The sequence below is a fragment of the Sciurus vulgaris genome (assembly GCF_902686455.1).
Source record: "Sciurus vulgaris genome assembly, chromosome: 5".
NCBI lineage: Eukaryota > Metazoa > Chordata > Mammalia > Rodentia > Sciuridae > Sciurus > Sciurus vulgaris.
The window spans coordinates 89,956,577-89,977,418 of record NC_136465.1 but is presented as its reverse complement, the minus strand read 5'-3'; the positions used below and the strand labels follow the sequence as shown (position 1 = coordinate 89,977,418).

Below are 20,842 nucleotides of genomic sequence, written 5' to 3'. Positions count from 1 at the left end.
GAAAGATCTTTCTAAGTAAGATCTAAAATTTAGAAACAATAAAAAGACCAGTAGATATGACTGTGTTTAAAATTAACTTTTATAGAGCTAAAAGCATCAAAGACAAATTTAAAATGTAGAAACCCAAACACAACCACTCAAAGAATAGAAACAAGCAACTACAGAAAAATAATTTTAATGTCTTCTTACATATCTAAATAAGTGTTTTTTTTTTAAATACTATGCATCCATTAAAAAGAAATAGATTTATATACACTGTCATGAGAAGATTTGCATCTTTTTGGGCAAAGTAAAACAAGCACCTGAATGAATAAACTTCATAGTATAGTGCCATTTTACACAAAATACCAAGATAAATAGGTAGATGAATAGATAAGTAATCAATGATATATACATAGATAGGTAAATAGATATTCTAAACCAGGGGAAGTGAGTGAAGAATTGCTTACAATGAACATGAATGTATACTATTTTGTAACTAACTCTATAACTTAACATTAATATAAAATGAATATTCTTATTGCATTGTAATCAGTGTTTCATTTGAACTAAGATACATTTTTCTTTAAAATGACCTTGTCAATAGCACATTCCTCCAACTCTGGAATCTCTGACTCGCTCAACACTGCTCTGCCTGTCTGCCATTGGGATGATCTCCTATGCCACTCCTGTGTTCCTGGTTGCTCTTGTACCCCTTGGAGTTGCCTTTTATTTTATCCAGAAATACTTTCGAGTTGCCTCTAAGTAAGTCCAATAGTGTTCTCTCATTTTAAAAAGCCTACATATTTGATTTACTGTGAATTACATTTGTTGCTGTGCTTTTTCAAGATAAGGTATGGAATTTAGAAATGCAGCCAAATTTTAATGTGCTTATACCTATCCTTAGATGTAGTATAAGTGCTTCTGTACTTGGTTGTCTGAGCCTTACATAACCCTGGATGTACATTAACATGTGGATTGATCTGTTGAGTTCTTGGTTCACAGATGCCAAAATTTTTATCCACTGGTTCTTTTTCTGAACATCACATTGGCAGAAAACTTACTAAATCAAACACAGTCCCCCAAAGTAAGTAATGTAATATTATATTCCAAAGTGTTGAAAAAGGTTAAAAATCTTAAATCATTAAAGTAATGGTGTGAAATACTAGTAGAAGTAAAGATTGAAGGGAGATATCAGTCATTACTATAAACATAGATAATCTTGAATGTCTGACAAGAACGCTATAACTTCAATACATTGGAAAATTTGGGGTTGGATCATTTTACCCACATTTGAATATTCAGCCACATAAATAAAGGGTAACCATGACATTTTAAATTTTTCTGTTAATATGGGAGTTTTCATTTGCCAAAATCTTGAATAGTTAATGAAATGTAATATCATTGATTTTAAAATTTGCAGTTTCACCGTGAAGATTTGCTATAAATAGTACAGTAATATTTGTTATTTCTAGATCACTTTATTTCAACAAACACTTATTAAGCACTTATTATGGCTGCAAATATCTGTGCAAATCCAGGTGAGGCAACCAACATGAGAAAACCTGTTCTCAAGGAAACTTGGTCTCCTCTTAAGATAGAACTTATACAAAGTAATCCTAATATGTGGATTTATGCTAGAATAAAAGGCATATATTGAGTTTATATAGAAAATTGAAAATATTTAATATGACTTGAGTGCTCAAAAGATGAAGGAAAGTAGGGGAAGGTAAACAGAAAAGCAAGGGATTACAAATGGGAACTTCTGAATATATATAACAGCTCATATTTAAAAAAATATATATAATCATGTCTCCCCTGGGCTATGAATTAGGGTCCTTTAAATATCAGGGGTCCATATTAAAAAGAAAAAAATTTTTCATCCCCTTTCTTTCTTTCTTTCTTTTTTTTTTTTTTTTTTTTGTGGTAGCAGATTCAGACTGAAAGGGAATAGCTAGCGATCAAATTCCCTCTCATTTCCTCTTATGTTGCCAGTGCCGTCTGCAGAAAAGTGTAGTGATTTCATTACTGCTGGCTGTTTTCAAATCCATCACCACTAATACCAAACAAGCCTATCTCTTACTTCAACCACATCCTCTTTGGGGACTAGTTTTGCCCTTATGTAATATAAACTGAGTACAAAGTTTAGGTGAATATTCCTAGTCCACTACAAATTTAAATTGTGAATTCTGTTTGTAATCAGTGAGAATAAATAATCTGTTCACACTGTTAATGACAAAAATATGGAGGGGATGATCATTTTTAAGGAATTCATGTTGATAATGGATCAAACCTCCATTCTTGTTCAACCATTCTGGTGTGAAAGTCTCTGAAAGTTAGCAAAGATGATCACATGATATTAAACCTCACAAATAAGAGGATCCTTCTGGAGTTTGATGCTCTTCAGGACTTACCCATGTGGAAACGTCCAGAGAACTTATCAGACTATTTTTGTGTACATGAAAGAAAATGTAAGTAGGGAGCAACTACTGGAAATGCCATGGGGTTTTGAATACCTAATTCAAAGGTCTAATGGGTGGTTAGTTTTGTTTCTTATAGGAATACAAGATCAAACTGTATCCTCACTTTTTTTTTTGATTCCACAAAATACGTTTCTATAAACAAAATTTACTCTGTACTGTTTTATTCTCTACTAACCTCAGTGAGGTGACCATTGGTTGCTTGTGTCAGTTGTACCAATAATCGTTTGGTTTCATGTTTAAAAATAGGAAACTATTCACATTCCTTCATTTTTGTTTTCCTTCCCTCTTTCTTCCCCTCCCCCTATCCGTAATTTCTGAAGTGAACAAGTTCATTTTAGAAACACCAAATTGAAAAGACTGCATTTGTTTGTGGGATTACACAGGAGCCAAACATGGCCTAATTGTTGAACACTGGGTAACAATATTTCCCAGTTCAGTTGATTCTGGCAGGTGAATGTTGATGCTGCTTCTCTAATATTCTCCCAACCCTCATGATCTAAGGTAGGACAGAAAAAAGACGAAAAAGAAAAAGTGTTTTGAAATAAGTGGTATAGTTTTGTGGCTGTCTTCTAGAAATGCTAGTTTATATGACTTAAAGAAAAGTTGTCAAAAGACACCAAAAACATTGGAGAAAAGATAGCCTATTCAACAAATGGTGCTGGGAAAACTGGAAATCCATGTGTAGCAAAATGAAACTAAACCCCTATCTCTCTGCACAAAAAATCAACTCAAAGTGGATCAAAGACTTAGGCACTAGAACAGAGACCCTGTCCCTAATAGAAGAAAAAGTAGGCCCAGATCTGTACCATGTTGGCTTAGGAACTAACTTCTGAACAAGACTCCTAAAGCCCAAGAAGTAAAATCAAGAATCAATAAATGGGATGGATTCAAACTAAAAAGTTTCTTCTCAGCAAAGGAAACAATAATGTGAAGAGAGAGCTTACAGAATGGGAGAAAATCTTTACCACATGCACCTCAGATAGAGCACAGATCTCCAGGCTAAATAAAGAACTCAAAAAACTTAACACCCCCCCAAAAATAATCCAATCAATGAATGGGCTACGGAACTAAAGAGACACTTCACAGAAGATATACAATCGATCAACAAACATGAAAAAATGTTCATCATCTCTAGCAATTAGAGAAATGCAAATCAACACTAAGATTTCGTCTCACTCCAGTCAGAATGGCAACTATCAAGAATACAAGCAATAATAAGCGTTGGTGAGAATGTGGGGGGAAAGGTACACTCATACATTATTGGTGGGAATGCAAATTGGTGCAACCATTATAGAAAGCAGTATGGCGATTTCTCAGAAAACTTGGAATGGAACCACCATTCGACCCAGCTATCTCACTCCTTGGTTTATACTCAAAGAACCTAAAGTCAGAATACTACAGTGATGCAGCCACATGAAATGTATAGTAGCTAAATTCACAATAGCTAAACTGTGGAACAAACCTAGATGCCCTTCAACAGATGAGTGGATAAAGAAAATGTGGTATATATACATGATGGAATATTACTCAGTCTTAAAGAAAAATGAAATTATGCATTTGCAGGTAAATGGATAAAGCTAGAGAATATCATGCTAAGCAAAATAAGCCAAACCCCAAAACCAAAGGACAAATGTTTTCTCTGATAAGTGGATGCTGATCCATAATGGGGGCAGGGAGGAAGAGAATGAAGAAGGAACTATGGATTGGGCAGAGGGGAGTGAGGGTAGGGGTTGGAGTGTGGTGGTGACCAGAGGAAGAAGAAGTTGTGCTCCATTTGTGTACAATGTGTCAAAATGCATTCTACCATCATGTATAACTAATTAGAACATATTTAAAAATATAAAAAAAGAAAAGTTGTCAAGAGCATGCATCTTTATGAAAAAATCAGATTCCAGCAATTCCTTTCAGTGAATACTTTACACACACACAGAAATGTACGTGTATATACATGTAGTTCCTTGGAGGAAATCAACAGAAGCTCCATGAAGACAGGGATTCAATTCCTTGTGTCCAAAGCCAAACTCCAGATCTCTTTTCACCAAATCTCTTTTTTTTTTATCACCCCCACCCTGATAAATAGCACTGTCACTTTTTAAGTATGCTAAATCAGAAATAGCCACACCATATTATATTTGACTCTTCTTTACCTTGATACAACTAATTGGTCATTGCAGAATATAAGGCAACTTCTAGTAGGTTATCTCACAGTCTGGACCCCACTCTTTATATTAAACCTGATCAGCATCATATTAATTTAGAATTTTAAAAACTTATACAGACTATCCTAATTCTTCCCCACTCACTTGTTTTCTTTCATCCTTCACACTATCTCCAAGTTACGTTGATCAAGCGTAGCTCTGATCATTGCATCTCTGGACTTCAGTGATTTTTTCCCCCCCCATCTCATAAGAATTCTCTGCAGTCTAGTCCAGTCTTAAAAGGCCACATCCTTTATAGAGTCATTTCCCACACAGAGCCCCAGGGTATTCTGGGCCCCAGCCAGAACGAACTGGCCAGGTTCCCCAGACTTTTGTACTTGCTCTTGTTATTCATTTAGCTACAATTCACTTGCCTATTTCATTGAAGTCTTCATCATTCTTAAGGTTTGACCTAAGTTTCACCTGTCTAAAAAAAAAAAAAAAAATACCATTCATTTCCTAGGTACGAATTAACAGCTCTTTCCCTGCGTCCCTACAGCAGTTTGCATTAGCTGTTACACAAAGCTGAGAGTTTTGTACAAAACATGCACTCATTATGCATCCATCTTTTTCTTCCTCTATAAAGTGTAATGGTTGTTGAAGTTTTTGTTAATCGAGTGCTAGGGGAAATAATTATAATGGCAAACACAAATATAATGACAAAATAACCTTGATTTAGAAGCATGTGGTCCTTGAGCCTGGATGCACAGGAAGCTTATTGTGCCCCTCTCCTTCCTAGAGACCTCCAGGAACTTGATGACAGTACTCAGCTCCCTCTGCTTTGCCACTTCTCAGAAACGGCGGAAGGACTCACCACCATCCGGGCCTTTAGGTGAGTAAGCATGCTCACATTGCTGATGAGGCAATTGCATCAGAGACAGGTATTTATCTGCAAATAATACACAATCGCTGACATTTTTTGAATGCCTACTGTGTTCCTGATAGTGAACTAAACCAAAAGTAAGAATAATGTGGCCATAAATTATCAGAATTAAGAGTTTAACCCTCTGAAATTTTAATAAGAAAAAAGAAAGGATGAAGCAACATATTGGAAAGGTGTTAGCTTTGTGCCTTAGATGAGGTTTTTAAATTCTCTAACCCTCACTTCCCCAGCTGTAAAAGGGGAAATCAGTCTTGCTCGTTAGGGTCATTGAACTAATTGATATAAGGCATGTAAAGCATTCACCACAGTAACTATTGAAGAAACGCCCAGTAAGCAAGTTAAAATAAATATATGAATCATAACAGCAAAAATAACCCTAACAAAAGTAATACTGTTGTACCAAAGTTATTTTGGAATTTAATCAACATTTTTCAATGTTTGCAAACAGAGTAGTAACAGAGGTTTCTGATAAAGGCTGTTTCCTTGACCCTTCGAAATTTTTTGCCCCATTTTCCTGTGCAAGTAAGAGCAGAAAAAAATACATTGCCAAATATTTCATTTGATCAGGAAAAATGACATTTAAAAATGCTGTATCCAACTCCTTTATTGCAATTATGCTTGATTTTAATCAGAGATTTTTCTAACCTAAGAAATTTATTTTAAAAATGTAGAATTGGGTGGCAGAGTAGAATATAAAGATACAACCCTCTGCAACGTTGTGTTTCACAGAATTTCTGCATGAATATGTGCAGGTTTCATCACACAGCATTCGCACTTCCTGCACTGGGATGCTTTTCCATTACAGTATGCAGTGCATTTTATTGAGGATTGTATTAGTGAGGGTTCTCTAGAGGAACAGAATCAACAGGAAGTATGATTTTAAAAGGGGATTTATGAGACTGGCTTACTGGACCAGAAGCTGTATAGTCCACAATGGCATCTGCAGGCTGGAGAGCTGGAAGAATCAGCAGCTGCACAGTCTAAGAGATGGATGCCCCAGAACAAGAGGAATCAACAGTGCTACCCTAGTCTGAGATCAGGGCTTCTGGAAACAACCTGGAGAATCACCAGCAGAGTGAAGAAGCAAGCGTTCGATATCCTCAGATGAAGCAGCAATCAAGAACCTGTTCAAGAAGAGTCCATCTTGCATCTACATCTGCTTCCTTGTTCTTCCGATTTTTATTCCATCCCAGTCAGCATCCTATTGGGTGGTGCTACCCATGCTTAGGGAGGGTCTTCACTTCAGTTCATTATCCCACATTCCATTCATTCCTAGACTCGCCTTCATTGATCCACCCAGAAGCCTCTTAATCATGGGCATCTCTTAATCCAATCAGGTTGATAATTCAGCCTAACCATTACAAGAATGTAAAATGATTTATTGGCATTGAATATAGATTTTGACCTAAAATTTATATTTTAAGTGTAGCCCACAATGACAATAAATATATTAAAAGATTACCATTTTCACTAAAGTCTTTTCAAGTTAATATTTATTTAAAAATTGAACATGTGCCATGCACTATCCTTTTTTTTCTTTTCCACATTTTTTATTGGTGCATTATAGTGATACATATGGTGGGATTTGTCACATATTCATGCATGTACATTATATAACAATATAATTTGGCCAACATCACTTCCCCAGCACTTCCCCCCAAGTACTATTCTTATAAAGACTGAAAATATATGGCCTTTCATTTCCATCCCAGCTAAAGGAGGCACTCTTTGCCACCTCCTTACCTGCCATTTTATCCTAATAATTTTTTTTATGGTGTTTAAGAGTAGTTAAACATTCAGTTATCTCTGTTTTTAAATTGTTTACATGCTTATTATCCATCTTTTCCAACTAGAATGTAGGCTCTTTCAAAAAAGCAGGTCTTTTTCTTCCCCCACTGTTATATCGTCAATACCTGGGGAAAATGTCTGGCACTGAATAAATACTAAAGAAATTAATGTTGAACAGTAGGAGACAAGAGTTCTGCCCTAAGGAGCTCACAGTCTAAAAGGAGAAATAGTTCAAGAAAAAAATAACGGAACAATAAGTTACATAGTAATATATTAGTGTACCATAAGAATCCATTGTATTAGAGAGCAGGGTAGCACTTTGCCTCAAAAGAATTGGGAGATAATAATTGAAGAGTAAGTTTTTGAATGAATAGCTAACCTGGCTAGTAAAGGGGCTAGAATATCCAAAGCAGAAGTAATAGCGCAAAAGCATAATGATTTCTATTTTATGTAGAAATTGAAAGAATCCGTGTTGTAGGGACGGAAAGGGTGATTCTCATGATGAAGTTTGAACACATGAATGGAGGCGGTACATAAAGCATATTGGATAAGTACCTTAAGGAGCTTAGAGCTTATTCTTTACATGTTGGGGAATCACTGAAGAATTTTTTTAACGGAAAAGTGGCACAACCAGAGTTATGTTTGAGAATAACCCTGCTGTACTATGAAGAATCAACGAGGATGGTTGGGGCTGAAGACAATAGGATGACAGGAGGCTTTTGCAGGTGGTCCAGATGAAAGTGGCTGAGGCTAGCCAGGGCAGGTACTAAGCACCTGGACAGAGTGCACATTTTAGCAGTTTTTAGGTTGTGGGGCCAGTGAGAGTTAGGGATTGATTGAATGTAAGGAAGGAGAAACTGAAGATGATTCCTTCCAGGTCTCTGATTTCCATAAGTGAATACAGTTTTCAGTTTTAGGAAACTGAAGAAAATGTGGAGGATTGGGGAAGGAGATGGTGAGTTTGGTTAGGAACAGATCAAGCTGCTGATGTGATATCCATTTAGAGTCTTTTGTGGTTAGTTGTGTATGTAGGTCTGGTGTTTAAGAAATATCCCAGAGGAAAAGATTGACGGTTTAAGTATCATCCTCTTAAGAGATATTATTTAATGTTTTGGCTATTTCCTTACAAGGAACAGCATGTGGATGTAAAAAAGCTAGGGTAAATTCTTATACTACCAGCACTTAAGGAGCAAGTGGACAACAGAGATCTTGTGGAAAATACGAGCTGCCAAGCTGAGAATCCAAACAAAGTCCTCCTAGGTTCATGCTTCTGGGTAAGATAGACTCTGTTGCCTGTCCCTCCCAACCTTCTTTTATTTTCATGATTTAGTGCTTTTCTCATTGCTGAAATATCAGTATGTTTATCATCTGCTCTGGGATGGCTTCCCCAACTATCAGAATCCAGATTCCACGTCTTCCCACTGTCTCTATGCTAACTGGTCTCCTAAACTTATTGCACTGTGTCAGATGCATCTGTTTCTGTGTTTGCATTGCTCCACAAGATTGGGAACTCCTTAAGAGTCGGTAATGTGTCTTTTATTTTTATCTTCAGAATACAGAGTCAGACACATAGCCGGTGTTCAAAGGTTTCACAAATGATTTAAGAAACCTTCCGTTACTTTACCTACTGCTTCCTGCTAATATCTCTGTGACTCACTCTTTGCCTCAGCTGCTTCTGTCTGCTTCCAGCCCTCTTCATTTGGGCGGCCTGCTTGACCTCTTTCTCCAGTCAGCTTCCTCAGGAAGGGGAAGGGCTGGTATTGCTTCTTGTCTTGGCTTCAGTCTTCCACCTAACAATTGTTTTGCATGCCTCCTGATTCTGGTTAACCTGAACATGAGCCAGCCTGATGCTACCGAATCCAAACCAACACCTTTTGTATGGAAGGAGGATCGGGGCCTTAGCAACCTTGATCTTGTGACTGCTGCTTGAACAAGTTGAGCCCTACACCCAATGAGTGAGAAGTTAATGGTGGTAAAGACTGAATTTACTAAGACCTCCTCTCATGTTGTGTATATATCCAGAAAGGAGAGGCTAGCACCCAAGCGCTTTGTCTACTTGATGATTTCCAAAGGCCCTTAAGTAGTCAGCTGAAATTTTTGATAGCCCTTCATCCACATGACACCTTTTGATAAGCAAACATTTCCTTTAATAATTCTACCTAGGTCAAGGACAGAGCTGGAGGTCTGGCTGCTATACCACATCATTGTAGTGAACTTTGGTTTAGTCTTGTCCTCCTCCTCCCAAGACTGGAGTGAAGTAATAGGGTTAGATGTTATCACTTAGGAAAACAGATCCCACTTCCTACCAAGGAATAAGAATCCAGACTAGTTAAGAAAACAAGCTGAGTGGTAGGCAAAGAATCAGGATGGTGGTAAGAGATAGAGTTTAATCACCTGCCATTTTAATGAGAATAAGGAAACATATTGAAAACTCCAACTGTGTGACTTAGACAAGGACAGTGGTGTCATTGAAGTTAAACAACTGAGCATTTTAAGAAGGAATTAAATGGTCAAGTGTAGTAAAAGCAGAAATGAAAAATTAACAAAATTAAGTTTCCATTATGTATGGAAACCATGAAGCTGTTGGTAACTTTATCAAGAACAGACATGGTAAAGTGGAAGAGGATTGAAGTCAGAATTCAGGGGGTTGAAAAATTAGCTGGAAATGAGAACCTGAAGACAGCTAGGAAAGGCTAACTCTTCAGTGAGCTTCCCTGAGGTAGGAAGGGGTAGAGGGGGCTGAGTAATTAAAGGAAGGAGTTCTTGACTGTCTTTTTATTTTTAAAAGGGTAAAAAGCAAGACATTTTTGAAGGCTAAAGGGAAGAAGCAGAGATACAGGCAAAATGGAATAATTGGTGGAGCAGATATTCATGGCAGGTTGGCAGGGACAGGTTCAAGGGGCCAAGTGGAGAGACAAGCTCAGCTTGAAGAGGATTTGGTGCAGAGCTCCCCTGTGAAAGTAAGGATGGGATGTGAATGAATTCAGGCAAGGCTCTAGGTGGATGTGTTGGTCAACTTTTGGTCATTATGACCAAAAGACCTGACAAGAACCATGTAGCCAACCATTCAGTCCATGGTCAGCCGACTACAGTGCTCTGGACCCAAGGTGAGGCAGCATATCATGGCAGAAGGCATGGTAGTAAAGGAAGGCAGCTCAGCTTACAGCAGCCAGGAAGGAGGGGACAGGGGAGCAAACCAGGCACCAGAGACAAACCACAAACCCAAAGGCACACTCCCAGTGACCTACTTCCTCCAACCACACCCTACCTGTCCACAGTTATCACCCAATACAGTAGTCCTTTAAATTATTTATCCATCAAATGGATTAATCCACTGATTAGGTTGTAGTTCTCACATTGTAATCATTTCCGTTCTGAACATTCATTAACATATCAGCTTTTTGCAGAGGGTGGGGAGGGAGGGCTTATATCTAAATCATATTAGTAAAGCAGCAAAAAGTTGATGGATTCAACATATAACAGTATTTTCTCCCTGAAGGACAAACTGAAGTCATCTTCTGAGAGTTCTAGGGACAAAAAGTGGATAGAGCATTTGAAGGGATTGAGGAAGATTTAGAATTAAAGAGGAAATTGACCAAGAGTCAAGGTTCACATTTTCATTTACCTTCTTTACTAGATATATGAACAGAATTTGGCACTAGCATCGCTCACTTTAAATTGTGGAAAATTCTAGGTAGCAGTAAGAACTATTACATGTTAACCTTCCATGCTTGGATTATAGTTGGAGAAAATAAAAAATTAAACTTCTAACTAGGAATGTACTGCCTGTGTCTAGATTCACATTTAGATCTTCCAGAGCTCTTTAAAAGTAAATATAAACATAATGTTCCCATGGAGATATATGAAAACAACCTAGTGAATCCCACCATCCTGTACCTCCATAAGAATGGGATCCTAACTAGAATAAGATATATTCCATGCTTGTATAACTGTATAAAAAAATGAATTTTGCTGTCATGTATAACTAAAAAGAACCAAAAAGTTAAAAAAGAAAAGAGAAAAAGTAAATATTAAAGGCCAGTTGTGGTGTTGTATACCTTTACTAACAACTCGGGAGGCTGAGGCAGGAAGACCACAAATTCAAAGCCAGCCTCAGCAACTAAGGCCCTCAGCAAATTAGAGAGACCCTGTGTCAAAATGAAAAGGGCTGGAGATGTAGCTCCAGGGTTAAGTGCCCCTGGGTTTAATCGCTAGTACAAAAAGAAAAAAAAAAAAAAGGTAAATATAAAGTATCATAAATATCAGCTTTTTTTTTTTTTTTTTTTTTTTTGTGCGGTACTGGGGATAATATCAGCCTTTTTTAAACCAGGACGGACAAGTCTTGAAAATGTGGGGGTGGTCCTGCTGCTGTGGATAAAATTCTATAATCTGTATGTTTGGTATTTGTGGTCAAGAACCAAACACGTTCTTTTCCCTCCATCTGTTCCTTTCTTTTCGAGCTACTTGGAGTCCCCAGAGTCTTGAGCTCTTTCGGAAAGTTCGTAGTTACTGATTAGGCTGCTTTTCCCTCTCTGAGTTCAGGGTTCGTGGTGTACTCACTTAGAGCAATGAACTCCCTCAAGTAGTTCACCGCAAAAGTAACACAGTTAAATTAGACTGAGATTTCAGTGACCTTTCGTTTCTTTTCTTTTCTTTCTTTCTTTCTTTCTTTTTTTTTTTTTTTTTTTTTTTTTTTTTTTTTTTTTTGTTTCTGGTCTGACAGAATAAAGGTCTAAGAATGTTCAGAAGATGAGCTGGATGTGGATGAAAAGATACAGACTGAGTGTGTCAAAGTTTCCATTAGGAAAACAGAAGGTTTCTTGCCAAATAGAAACACACAGAAAGAATGTTCACTGCATTTCACCCCTCCCCTCTCACGGCTGCCTCAGACTCTTGCCAGCTCCATTTACAAACTCTCTAAGAGCGAGTTTGAAATAGTACCCCAGAATGAGGGAAGAGGAAGAAGAGTCCTGGACAAAGCACTTTGTCAGAATCAGGTGTTCGATGTTCATCCCAAACATAGTTCACAGGCCACGCTCCAGCTGGCCTCACCTCCAGTCTCTCCCTCACCACAGTTCAACAGGGAGAAAAACCTGTCTCAAGCCCCCTGCACATGCTGGGTTTCCTTTTTTCTATGCTTTTGCTCTTGTTTGCTCTTGTTGTTCCTGCTATTTAGAATGGTTCACCTAAAAATGTTCAGCTCATCCCCTAAAACCACACTCAGGCCATCTTCCCAGCCTTTGGGAAACCTGGTGGAACACCTTCTCTTTCCCCTCCTTCTCCCCATTCCCTACCCCTTGGATCTTCTGCTCAGTAGGTATCACCCCCTTCCTTTGTGTTCATGAAGCATTTTCTTTATAATTAGATACTGTGCTTCACCATATTTACTGTTAAATACTCTCTTTTCCTCTTTCGCTAGACTGGGGACTCCTCTGGGAAGGAGGGTGCATCTTGTTCGTATGTCCCTAAAGTTTAGCATAATATCTGACTTAGAGTTGGTGCTTGCTAAATGTTTCTGAATGGATGGATGAAAATCTACTTAATATGTACCTAGTGAGTACAGAAAGAATGAGCCTCGCACGAATATTTATAGTTCACATCCACTCTCTCAATAAATCATATTACCTTGTGAGACCCTGTGCCTTTTAGTTATTCACTATTTTCCTCCCTAGGGGAGTCACCTGGAGGGTCAATGTGTCCTCCATACTGCTTAGCCTACACCAATGTGTGACATTTCAGCACAGGAATGTGCCTGAGGTCAAGGTCAAGGCTATATAACCAAAAGTGAAGTAATTATTTGACTCTGCCAAAACCTTGGTATCTGTAGATCAGATGTTGCTGTCTGAATAAATTGTCTATTTGATTTGTCATTTTGGAATGTCAGATTGATTGGAGAAGTATCAAGTATCTACTTAATTTTGGTCTATATGGATTATGGGCCTTGTTAAAACCCCACTCAGGATTTCTTTATTCTCTGATACAACTGATGTTTTATTAAAAAGTTGTGCTATTTTAATTGAAGACTGGGAGGATTGGGGTACTCCTTCACCAAACACGAATCACTACCAGGTGGTCAGACAAAATTTTTTTGCAAGGAAGAGCCATGCTCACAGAGTGAACAAACCACATTGATTTGGCCTTTCTCCTATTTTCAAACCAGTTATTTTTCCAGCTTTTCATTGTTTCTTTTATTCAGGGGAAATAACTGTAAAATGAAAAGACACTTTTGGAATTCAGATAGGAGTTTCTGTGAGATAGTAGCTCATATATTCAAATAGATAAGGCTTTTATTAACAGTTTCACTTGTAAAACATGTTTCACTTACAAAAACACTTATAAATTGGTTTATTTTATAAGCACAGGGACTGGGGTGTACCTCAGTGGTAGAGTCCTCACATAATATGCCTGAGGCCCTGGGATCTATTCCCCAGCACCACCAGAATTTTTTTTTCACAAGCTTGGTGATTTTGTTGAGTACTAAGAATGAACAAACTTAACTTGCCAGGGATCAATATCCAAACTATATGGATTATAGAATCCCTTAAATACCACAGACCAAGATCTCCTTTTGTGCAGTGACCTTCCTTACAAATAGTTTAGAACTTTGGGGTGCACATATCTTAACTAACAGGAATATTTTCCATCTGCAAAACCCCTCCTCCTCTACTTCCTGACACCCCACTTCCCCTCTTTAATTCCCACAAACATCAGGCAAACATAAGTTTTGAAGGTATCTATTTCTCTACTCCAAATGCATAGTTTCCTGTCTTCCCTGGTTCTCACCCAGCACCATCCACTCAACTCTCATCATGTCATTTGGAAAATTAAAATGAATGTCATAAAAAGAAAGCAGAATATACTGCTTTTCTCTACAACTTATTAAGATTTTCATTGCAACATAGGCCATGCCTTATTTTCCTGGCCACAATAATTATGTGGAAATTCATGAAATGATGTTTAATGAAAATTTGTCATCAGAAAGACTCCTTTTCCTAGGAGGGGTGTGAAAACGGAGTAAACACTTGACCTCCCTGCCTCTACTAGCAATGCAGCAAAACAGCAGCAGCTGGTCTTTATTTTGAAGTAGGAGTCCATTTACCTGTCATCCTCTCCCCTCAGTTTGTCACTGTTTCGAGTAAATTGTGTAGTAGTAAGTGTGACTGTTTTTTATTACTTCTTCTGTTGTGTGGCGAACATCATAATATTTTTGTTTTCTGCAGGCACGAAACCAGATTTAAGCAACGTATGCTGGAACTGACGGACATAAACAACATTGCCTACTTATTTCTCTCAGCCGCCAACAGATGGCTGGAGGTCAGGACGGTACGTTCGTTTCATGATTTTGAAATGGAAACCAAGCAGAGAAATCCTGATGTAGAGAGTCAGACAGTTGTAAAAATTAGTCTTCCACTGACTAGCCTCACATTTTCTGGACTTTAAAATAGCTCAGGTTTGTTTATGTTACAGATGAAATTTGTCATAATGTTTTAGCTAATGGCAAGACAAATAGCCCAAAAAGCAAAAAATTCATTCTACGTTCATTACAGTCTCTAGACTACATAGGTTAATGGAATGGCAAATATTTATATAACTGCCATTTTTTTAAAGAACAAATCTGGTAAGTGTCCAGATGTATTCATTTCTTTCACTGAGCTAGATAGACCTGGAAGAGATGGCAGCTTTCTATGTTTTAAGCCAGTGAAGAATCGTGTTAGCCCCAAATGAAAAAAACTAGTCATCTAATGCTTTCTCCTGTCCTGTTTGATGTAGAAAAGCAAGCACAAATTTTGACCCTGCACAGACTTAGTCCAGCAAATTAATTTATTTGAGTCCCAGTTCCTCATCTGTAAGATAGAACTAAGACTACATACCTCATGTGAGTATTAGGATTGAAAATAACAAATGTGCCCTTGTATGCTGATTAGCAAAGGCACTAAAAATGTCTTCTGAATGTATGGATGAATGAATGGAGACAGTATCTACCCTGGTAAGTGGCTCATAAACCAGTCAACTAAAGTATGAAGTAGGAGAAAGATAAAATAGTTGTTCTGGAAGAGAAGGAACATAGTCTGTGCACTAGTCTGTGGGATTTGCAGCATGAACAAGTGACCTTTGTAGTAATGATTTAGATCACATTTTCTTATGGTTAACTATCAGTTATATTCTATTGAAAGATTGATATGGAATCTTGGATATTTTGTGAGCTTTAGTTGTGGTTTCTCAGTGGTTTACAGAGATTATCTACCACTATTATTAGTTAGTATGTAGAAACTATTCTTAACATAACACAATTAGATCTCACAATTTTTGAAAGAAGCATTGGCTGTTGATAAGAAATTCCTTCCAGGTGGCAGTGAAGGCAGGGAAGTTTCTCAGGAGTTATAGATAACCTAAAGGCAAGTTGCTTAAGGTCTAAAACAAAACCAAAACATTTTTCCTAGACTCCATCCAGAGTTTGTTGTGTGTTTTCAAATTTGTATTTTTCTCTTAAGGGAAAACATTGTATCTAAATAATGGAATTAGGGACAAAATAACTAAATGAAAGAATGTTCCAGAATCATAAGGGGGGAATGGTAATATTTTCCCATGTATCTGATTTTCCTACACTTGAAGATCACGCATGCCTTTCAGTGGGGAGTGCGTTTACTTTGGACTTGAGGTGAGTGTCCGCCTGTGACTCCTGTTTCTGCTCTTTAGCACTTCCTACTGTCAGGTTCATGGACAAGTGTTGAACAAGAATCTTCAAGCAAACCATATGTTCAGTTCTCATAGCCAAAACACAAGACTTTAGAGCCTTAAGACTGCCAAGAAAGGGAAGGTCAGGACAAATTAGAAACAAACAGCAGCCAAGCTCAAAGTGGTTTCATTTAACCCAATACTTTAACCCCTACGTGGAAAAGTAGCTAAACACACCTGTACTGACATTTTAAACAGGAAGAGCAGAATCTGCCATTCATGCTAGTACTTTATAGTACATTTGTCATTATACTTTCTCTGTGCTCTGTATTATAATCCTTCCAAGATTTGCTGAACTAGTTTCACTGCTAGTTTTCCCTCCTTTAAAAACTAATACAAAACACTAAGCATAATTCACTCCTGAGTTTTGGTATCGTCCCCAAATTAAAACAACTTTTGCTTCTGTTTCTGACAGGTAAAGGTAAATTTTGGTAGAAACTTTTGTTCATTTACTGCAAAGTTCCAGGCACATCTTTAGTGTCAATAAGTTTATATGGACATGTATATGCATACCACACACAAACCCTCTAGACAGCCCCAGGGATCCAACATAAGACCAGTTAGATTCACTCTCATTCTGTTTTTCTGAATACACTGAACATTTTCATTAAAACCAGGCATATTAAAATACAAATTCTTTTTTCTAAGAATATATGCCACAGTAAGAGTGCTGAATAAATTAAGTAGATTATTGGGGAATCATCTTTCCTCTCAATTGTACACATATCCATGACCTCATTACTACCATGCTTCTGTGGATGTGTCCACATCACTGGAGACATAAATTCAGTTGAAATGACTGATACTTGTGTCAGAAGTATGACTGTTGAGATATAGGACCTTGGAGACTGGGGTGTGAACTATTCTTTGAACTCTGCAGCTGCACATATCCTGCTTTGTAAGTCATTGGAAAAAAAAAAAAAGTAATGAGAACTTCTATTTGACCCCGTAAATCAGCATGATCTTATTGACGATATCAACACAACCTCCTCCTTTATATATATTATCTATGAATTTCACATTTCTATACTACTGTACTATCCTTTGGCATATTACTCACAAATTAAGTATCTGTCTACAGAAAATATTCTCAGAGCAGAAACACAATGAAAATGATTCAAGGAGGGTCACTGCCTTGGCATCAAGTGGAAGATGCAGCAGGATTTCCTGAAGCAGATTCGGAGATTTCACAAAGTCTCATTCAGGGACTTGGAAACTTAATGGAAACAGAAGAAAACATAATTTTATAGCTTGCTGTGACTGTTTTACCCTTCTCTTTCTCTTCATTTCCAGTGCTAGCTTTCCAAGTAATGCCCCTGCTGTAGACAGAAAATCCTAAGGAGAGGAAGGGAGGGAAACCAGAGTAAAACCAGCCTATTGAGTTTGGAAGGGTCTCTGGGCCCCATACAATGTGAGTTTGCTATAATTTTAGTTTGGATTTGGTTTGCAAACACATGACTCTTGCAAGACAATCACAACACATTCTCTTTCTCTGGGTGAAGTTGTCCCCATGGAGGATTCAGCCTTGCCTTCCATATTTATTTCCTATTCATTTTGAAATTGGGAAAAAGTAAAGGCCATAATAACACACACACATCAACAGAGGACAAAAGTCTAAAAGAATAAAATGATTTGGCTGGTAGAAAAGTAGCTAGGCTGGGGCCACCCGGGTTGCTTTGGCAGCAAAGGGGACTGTTTTTCCTGTGGGTGCCAAGTGAAGTGGGCCGTGATCGTGTGTGATGTGTCGCTGCAGCCTAACCCTTGAATGCCGCCTCTGCTCTTTGGTTCAACACAGTGCTTTCTCTTCATCCCTTTGCTCTAAACAATTCCAGTTCTTTGGCACCAGTGTTTCCACTTGCAAAAGTTGTGTAATTCTATTTCAAGGCTGTCTTTCCAAGGCTTTGTCTTGCTGTGTGGTGAAAGGATAAAAGAGAATTCACATTAGGAAGCCAAAGAGCAAAAAACAAAGACATTGGAATCCACATGCTAAAGTGAAAATAGTCTTCAGGGTGAACTTGCACAAGAGCATATTTTGTGAAACAACACAGAGATTTTTTTGTGTGTTCACAACTCCACAGTAGACAGGTGTGAAATGATCTTTGAATTTGGAGGAAATATATTCTCCTAAAACTGCAATGGTGCCATAGAGTACTCCTGAGGGTTACAGGGAGGAAATAGAACATATATGTTCTGGTTGCTGTCAACTATTTACAAGTCTGTTTTATAAAAATTTAGATTTCTCATTATAATCCCACATATAGATGGATGTCCTCGAATCACTCATTAGATGTCTGACAAGAGACTTCTTTTTTGACACGGGAATCCAAGGCTTCTATTATGGAAGAAAGTGTTGGAGTCATAAAATTGATAGAAGTTATAATTTAACAATATACAAATAAAATGTCCTGTGATTGGGGACATTTGAGAGTAATTAATATGTTTAGGATTAATATACTAAGTTTCCTAAATTGAATCTCATACCATTGTATCATTTTGACAGATGCTTGTCATTGAATAAATTGATTAGGCTAAGTAAGATCTTAATAGAAAAAGTACTATGCTTTCTTACGTATTTACAGGCCTCTGAGTGAGTTGTTCAGTCTGCCTACTTTACCTTTCTTAATTTATTGCTTTTAAGCCTTTTTTCTGTTTACGTATTTGCAGAGAAATAGAAACCATAGGGTTATTTTGCAATTTAATAACTTGCTAACACAAAAGGAAGTAGAAAATGGATAGCTAATATAAGTTTTTTATATTATCTATCAATTTCATAGTTCTGTATTACTGTACTATTTTGAAGGGAAGTAAGTAAAATTTAGTGATTATGCTGTGAAATTTTCTTATTAAAAGTTGTACACAAAGGATCTTTGTTCCTTACACAGATCAAGATAAAATTCTGATCAAATGGTTCCCCCCAAATTCCAATTCCTTAGAAAACATGTTTTTGAGCAGTAGTAATAACATAGAAGTAAGCTGGAAAATAGCATAATCAAATGACATCATGAACAGCACCTTCTAAAGAAAGAACATAAAAGAAACATTTAATGATAAATGAAATAATTTTGTTACAGATTCTAAACTAGAGACATTAGCTTTCGAGTTATCATATCTATTTGAATTAAGTAGTGTAGATTTTGATCATGGATTCATCTGAAAATTTGCCTGTACAATGTACCTCAAAAAGCTATGCCTTCTTTTTGCTAAAGCCTCAAAGACATCATCTCTGTAACATCTTTACATATGAATGGGAGACTGTGTTAATTACTGAGCTAATAACACCTAACAAAAATACTGAAAACTTCACAGGTCATTTTGAAAACTACCTGAAAGAGGACCAGAAAATATATGATGCAACTTATTGATCAGCCTTCTCCCTCCACTTCCTCATTCTGTTTTCACTACTTTTGTTGGATATTTTGCCAGAGTAAGACTCTCTATGTGTTCCCAGAAATTATCATTTTTAATTCAAGAAAAAGTAATTATAATCATCATCTAGTTGAATCTACCATTTAGTTCTATGCAGCATGTGAATCCAGCAGCCCAATATAGAATACAAAGGTTTCTGTATTAAACTAAATTTTGAGAAAGAGAGAGAAAGTGTGTGTGTAATGTTTTACATTTCCTTTGTCCTATTAATATTGGGGGCCTATTGCTTAATTTTCATTTATAAAGACTCAATGATTATTTTGTTGCTTCAGTGTCTCAAATGTGGCCTTGCTCTATTTTAGGCCTGTTCTCTGTAACAAACACAGCAACACAGCATTGTATGAGCCCCCCCTTATTTAAATAATAAAAAAATAATAATTTGAAATCAAATGATCAACTAAGAGTGCTTTTCACTTTAGGAAAGCAAAAAACCCCAACCCTCATTCCTGACAAAGCTTTGTAGGAGACGGTCATGTTGCAGTTCCATCTTGTGGCAAGAAGTTCAAAAAACTTAATGTAGGACTCTCTACTTCATCAAATATGTATCTTTGTAGTAGTTTTCCATGTTCAACTCTTAAAATTGGGAAAAGAAGTTGGTAGAAAATTAAATGATTCACAGGTGCCCTAAAAGCAAAGACACTTGACATCCTAATTTAGAAGATACTTGGCTCATAGAAAAACTCAGTGAATGCTTTATGAAGAGGGGAACTTACCCAATCATTTCTTCCATAAAGAACCTGTAGACCTTTACAATGTAGTTAGCATTGTTCCTCTTGCTCGATGTAATAAATGGCAAATATTGAAAGACCCAGACCTCATGGAGCTTTGATTCTAGTGAGAATAGATAGACAAAGAACTTTTAAATAAATAAGCAAATAAAATCAGTTCAGACATCCCCAAAAAGTTATTTGAGGAAAGTAAAACAGGGCAATAGGGTAGAGAACAGCTCTAGAGCTGGAGTTGGGGGCCAAGAAAGGAAGGCCTCTCCAAGGAGGTCGCATTTGATTGATGCTTTAATGATGAGTAGAAGCCAGGTGTCAGAGACCTGTGGACAAACGTTTCAGGCAGCCATTGGCAGCAACAAAGTCAGTGTGCTCCCAAGAACAGGAAACAGCCAGTGTAGTTGGAGCACAAAAGGAATCTCACATAAGGTCAGAGTAAGCAGGGCATAGAATTTACACTTTATGTTATGTAAAGTTTTGTAATACATCAGAGTTTGAATTTATTATAGGTGCAAAAGGAAGGCATTGATATTTCTAAAAGTGGAAGTTATGAGATCTGACTTATCCTTTTAGAAAAATATGTGAACGAATGGGGCTTTTCTTCCCAAAGAAGTCAACAGCAGAAAG

At 37.3% G+C, this 20,842-nt stretch overlaps 1 protein-coding gene across 13 annotated transcripts in view; it reads left to right on the top strand.

Annotated features, from left to right (window-relative positions):
* The window catches only part of ABCC9 (ATP binding cassette subfamily C member 9), a 129,332-nt gene that overhangs the window by 87,065 nt on the left and 21,425 nt on the right, over positions 1-20,842 (top strand). For all 13 annotated transcript variants that reach the window (XM_079141426.1, XM_079141430.1, XM_079141423.1 and 10 more), the window contains 3 exons: positions 587-744; positions 5,400-5,492; positions 14,552-14,654. In XM_079141426.1, coding sequence (XP_078997552.1) covers positions 587-744; positions 5,400-5,492; positions 14,552-14,654 — 354 coding nt within the window. The remainder of the gene's footprint in view (positions 1-586; positions 745-5,399; positions 5,493-14,551; positions 14,655-20,842) is intronic.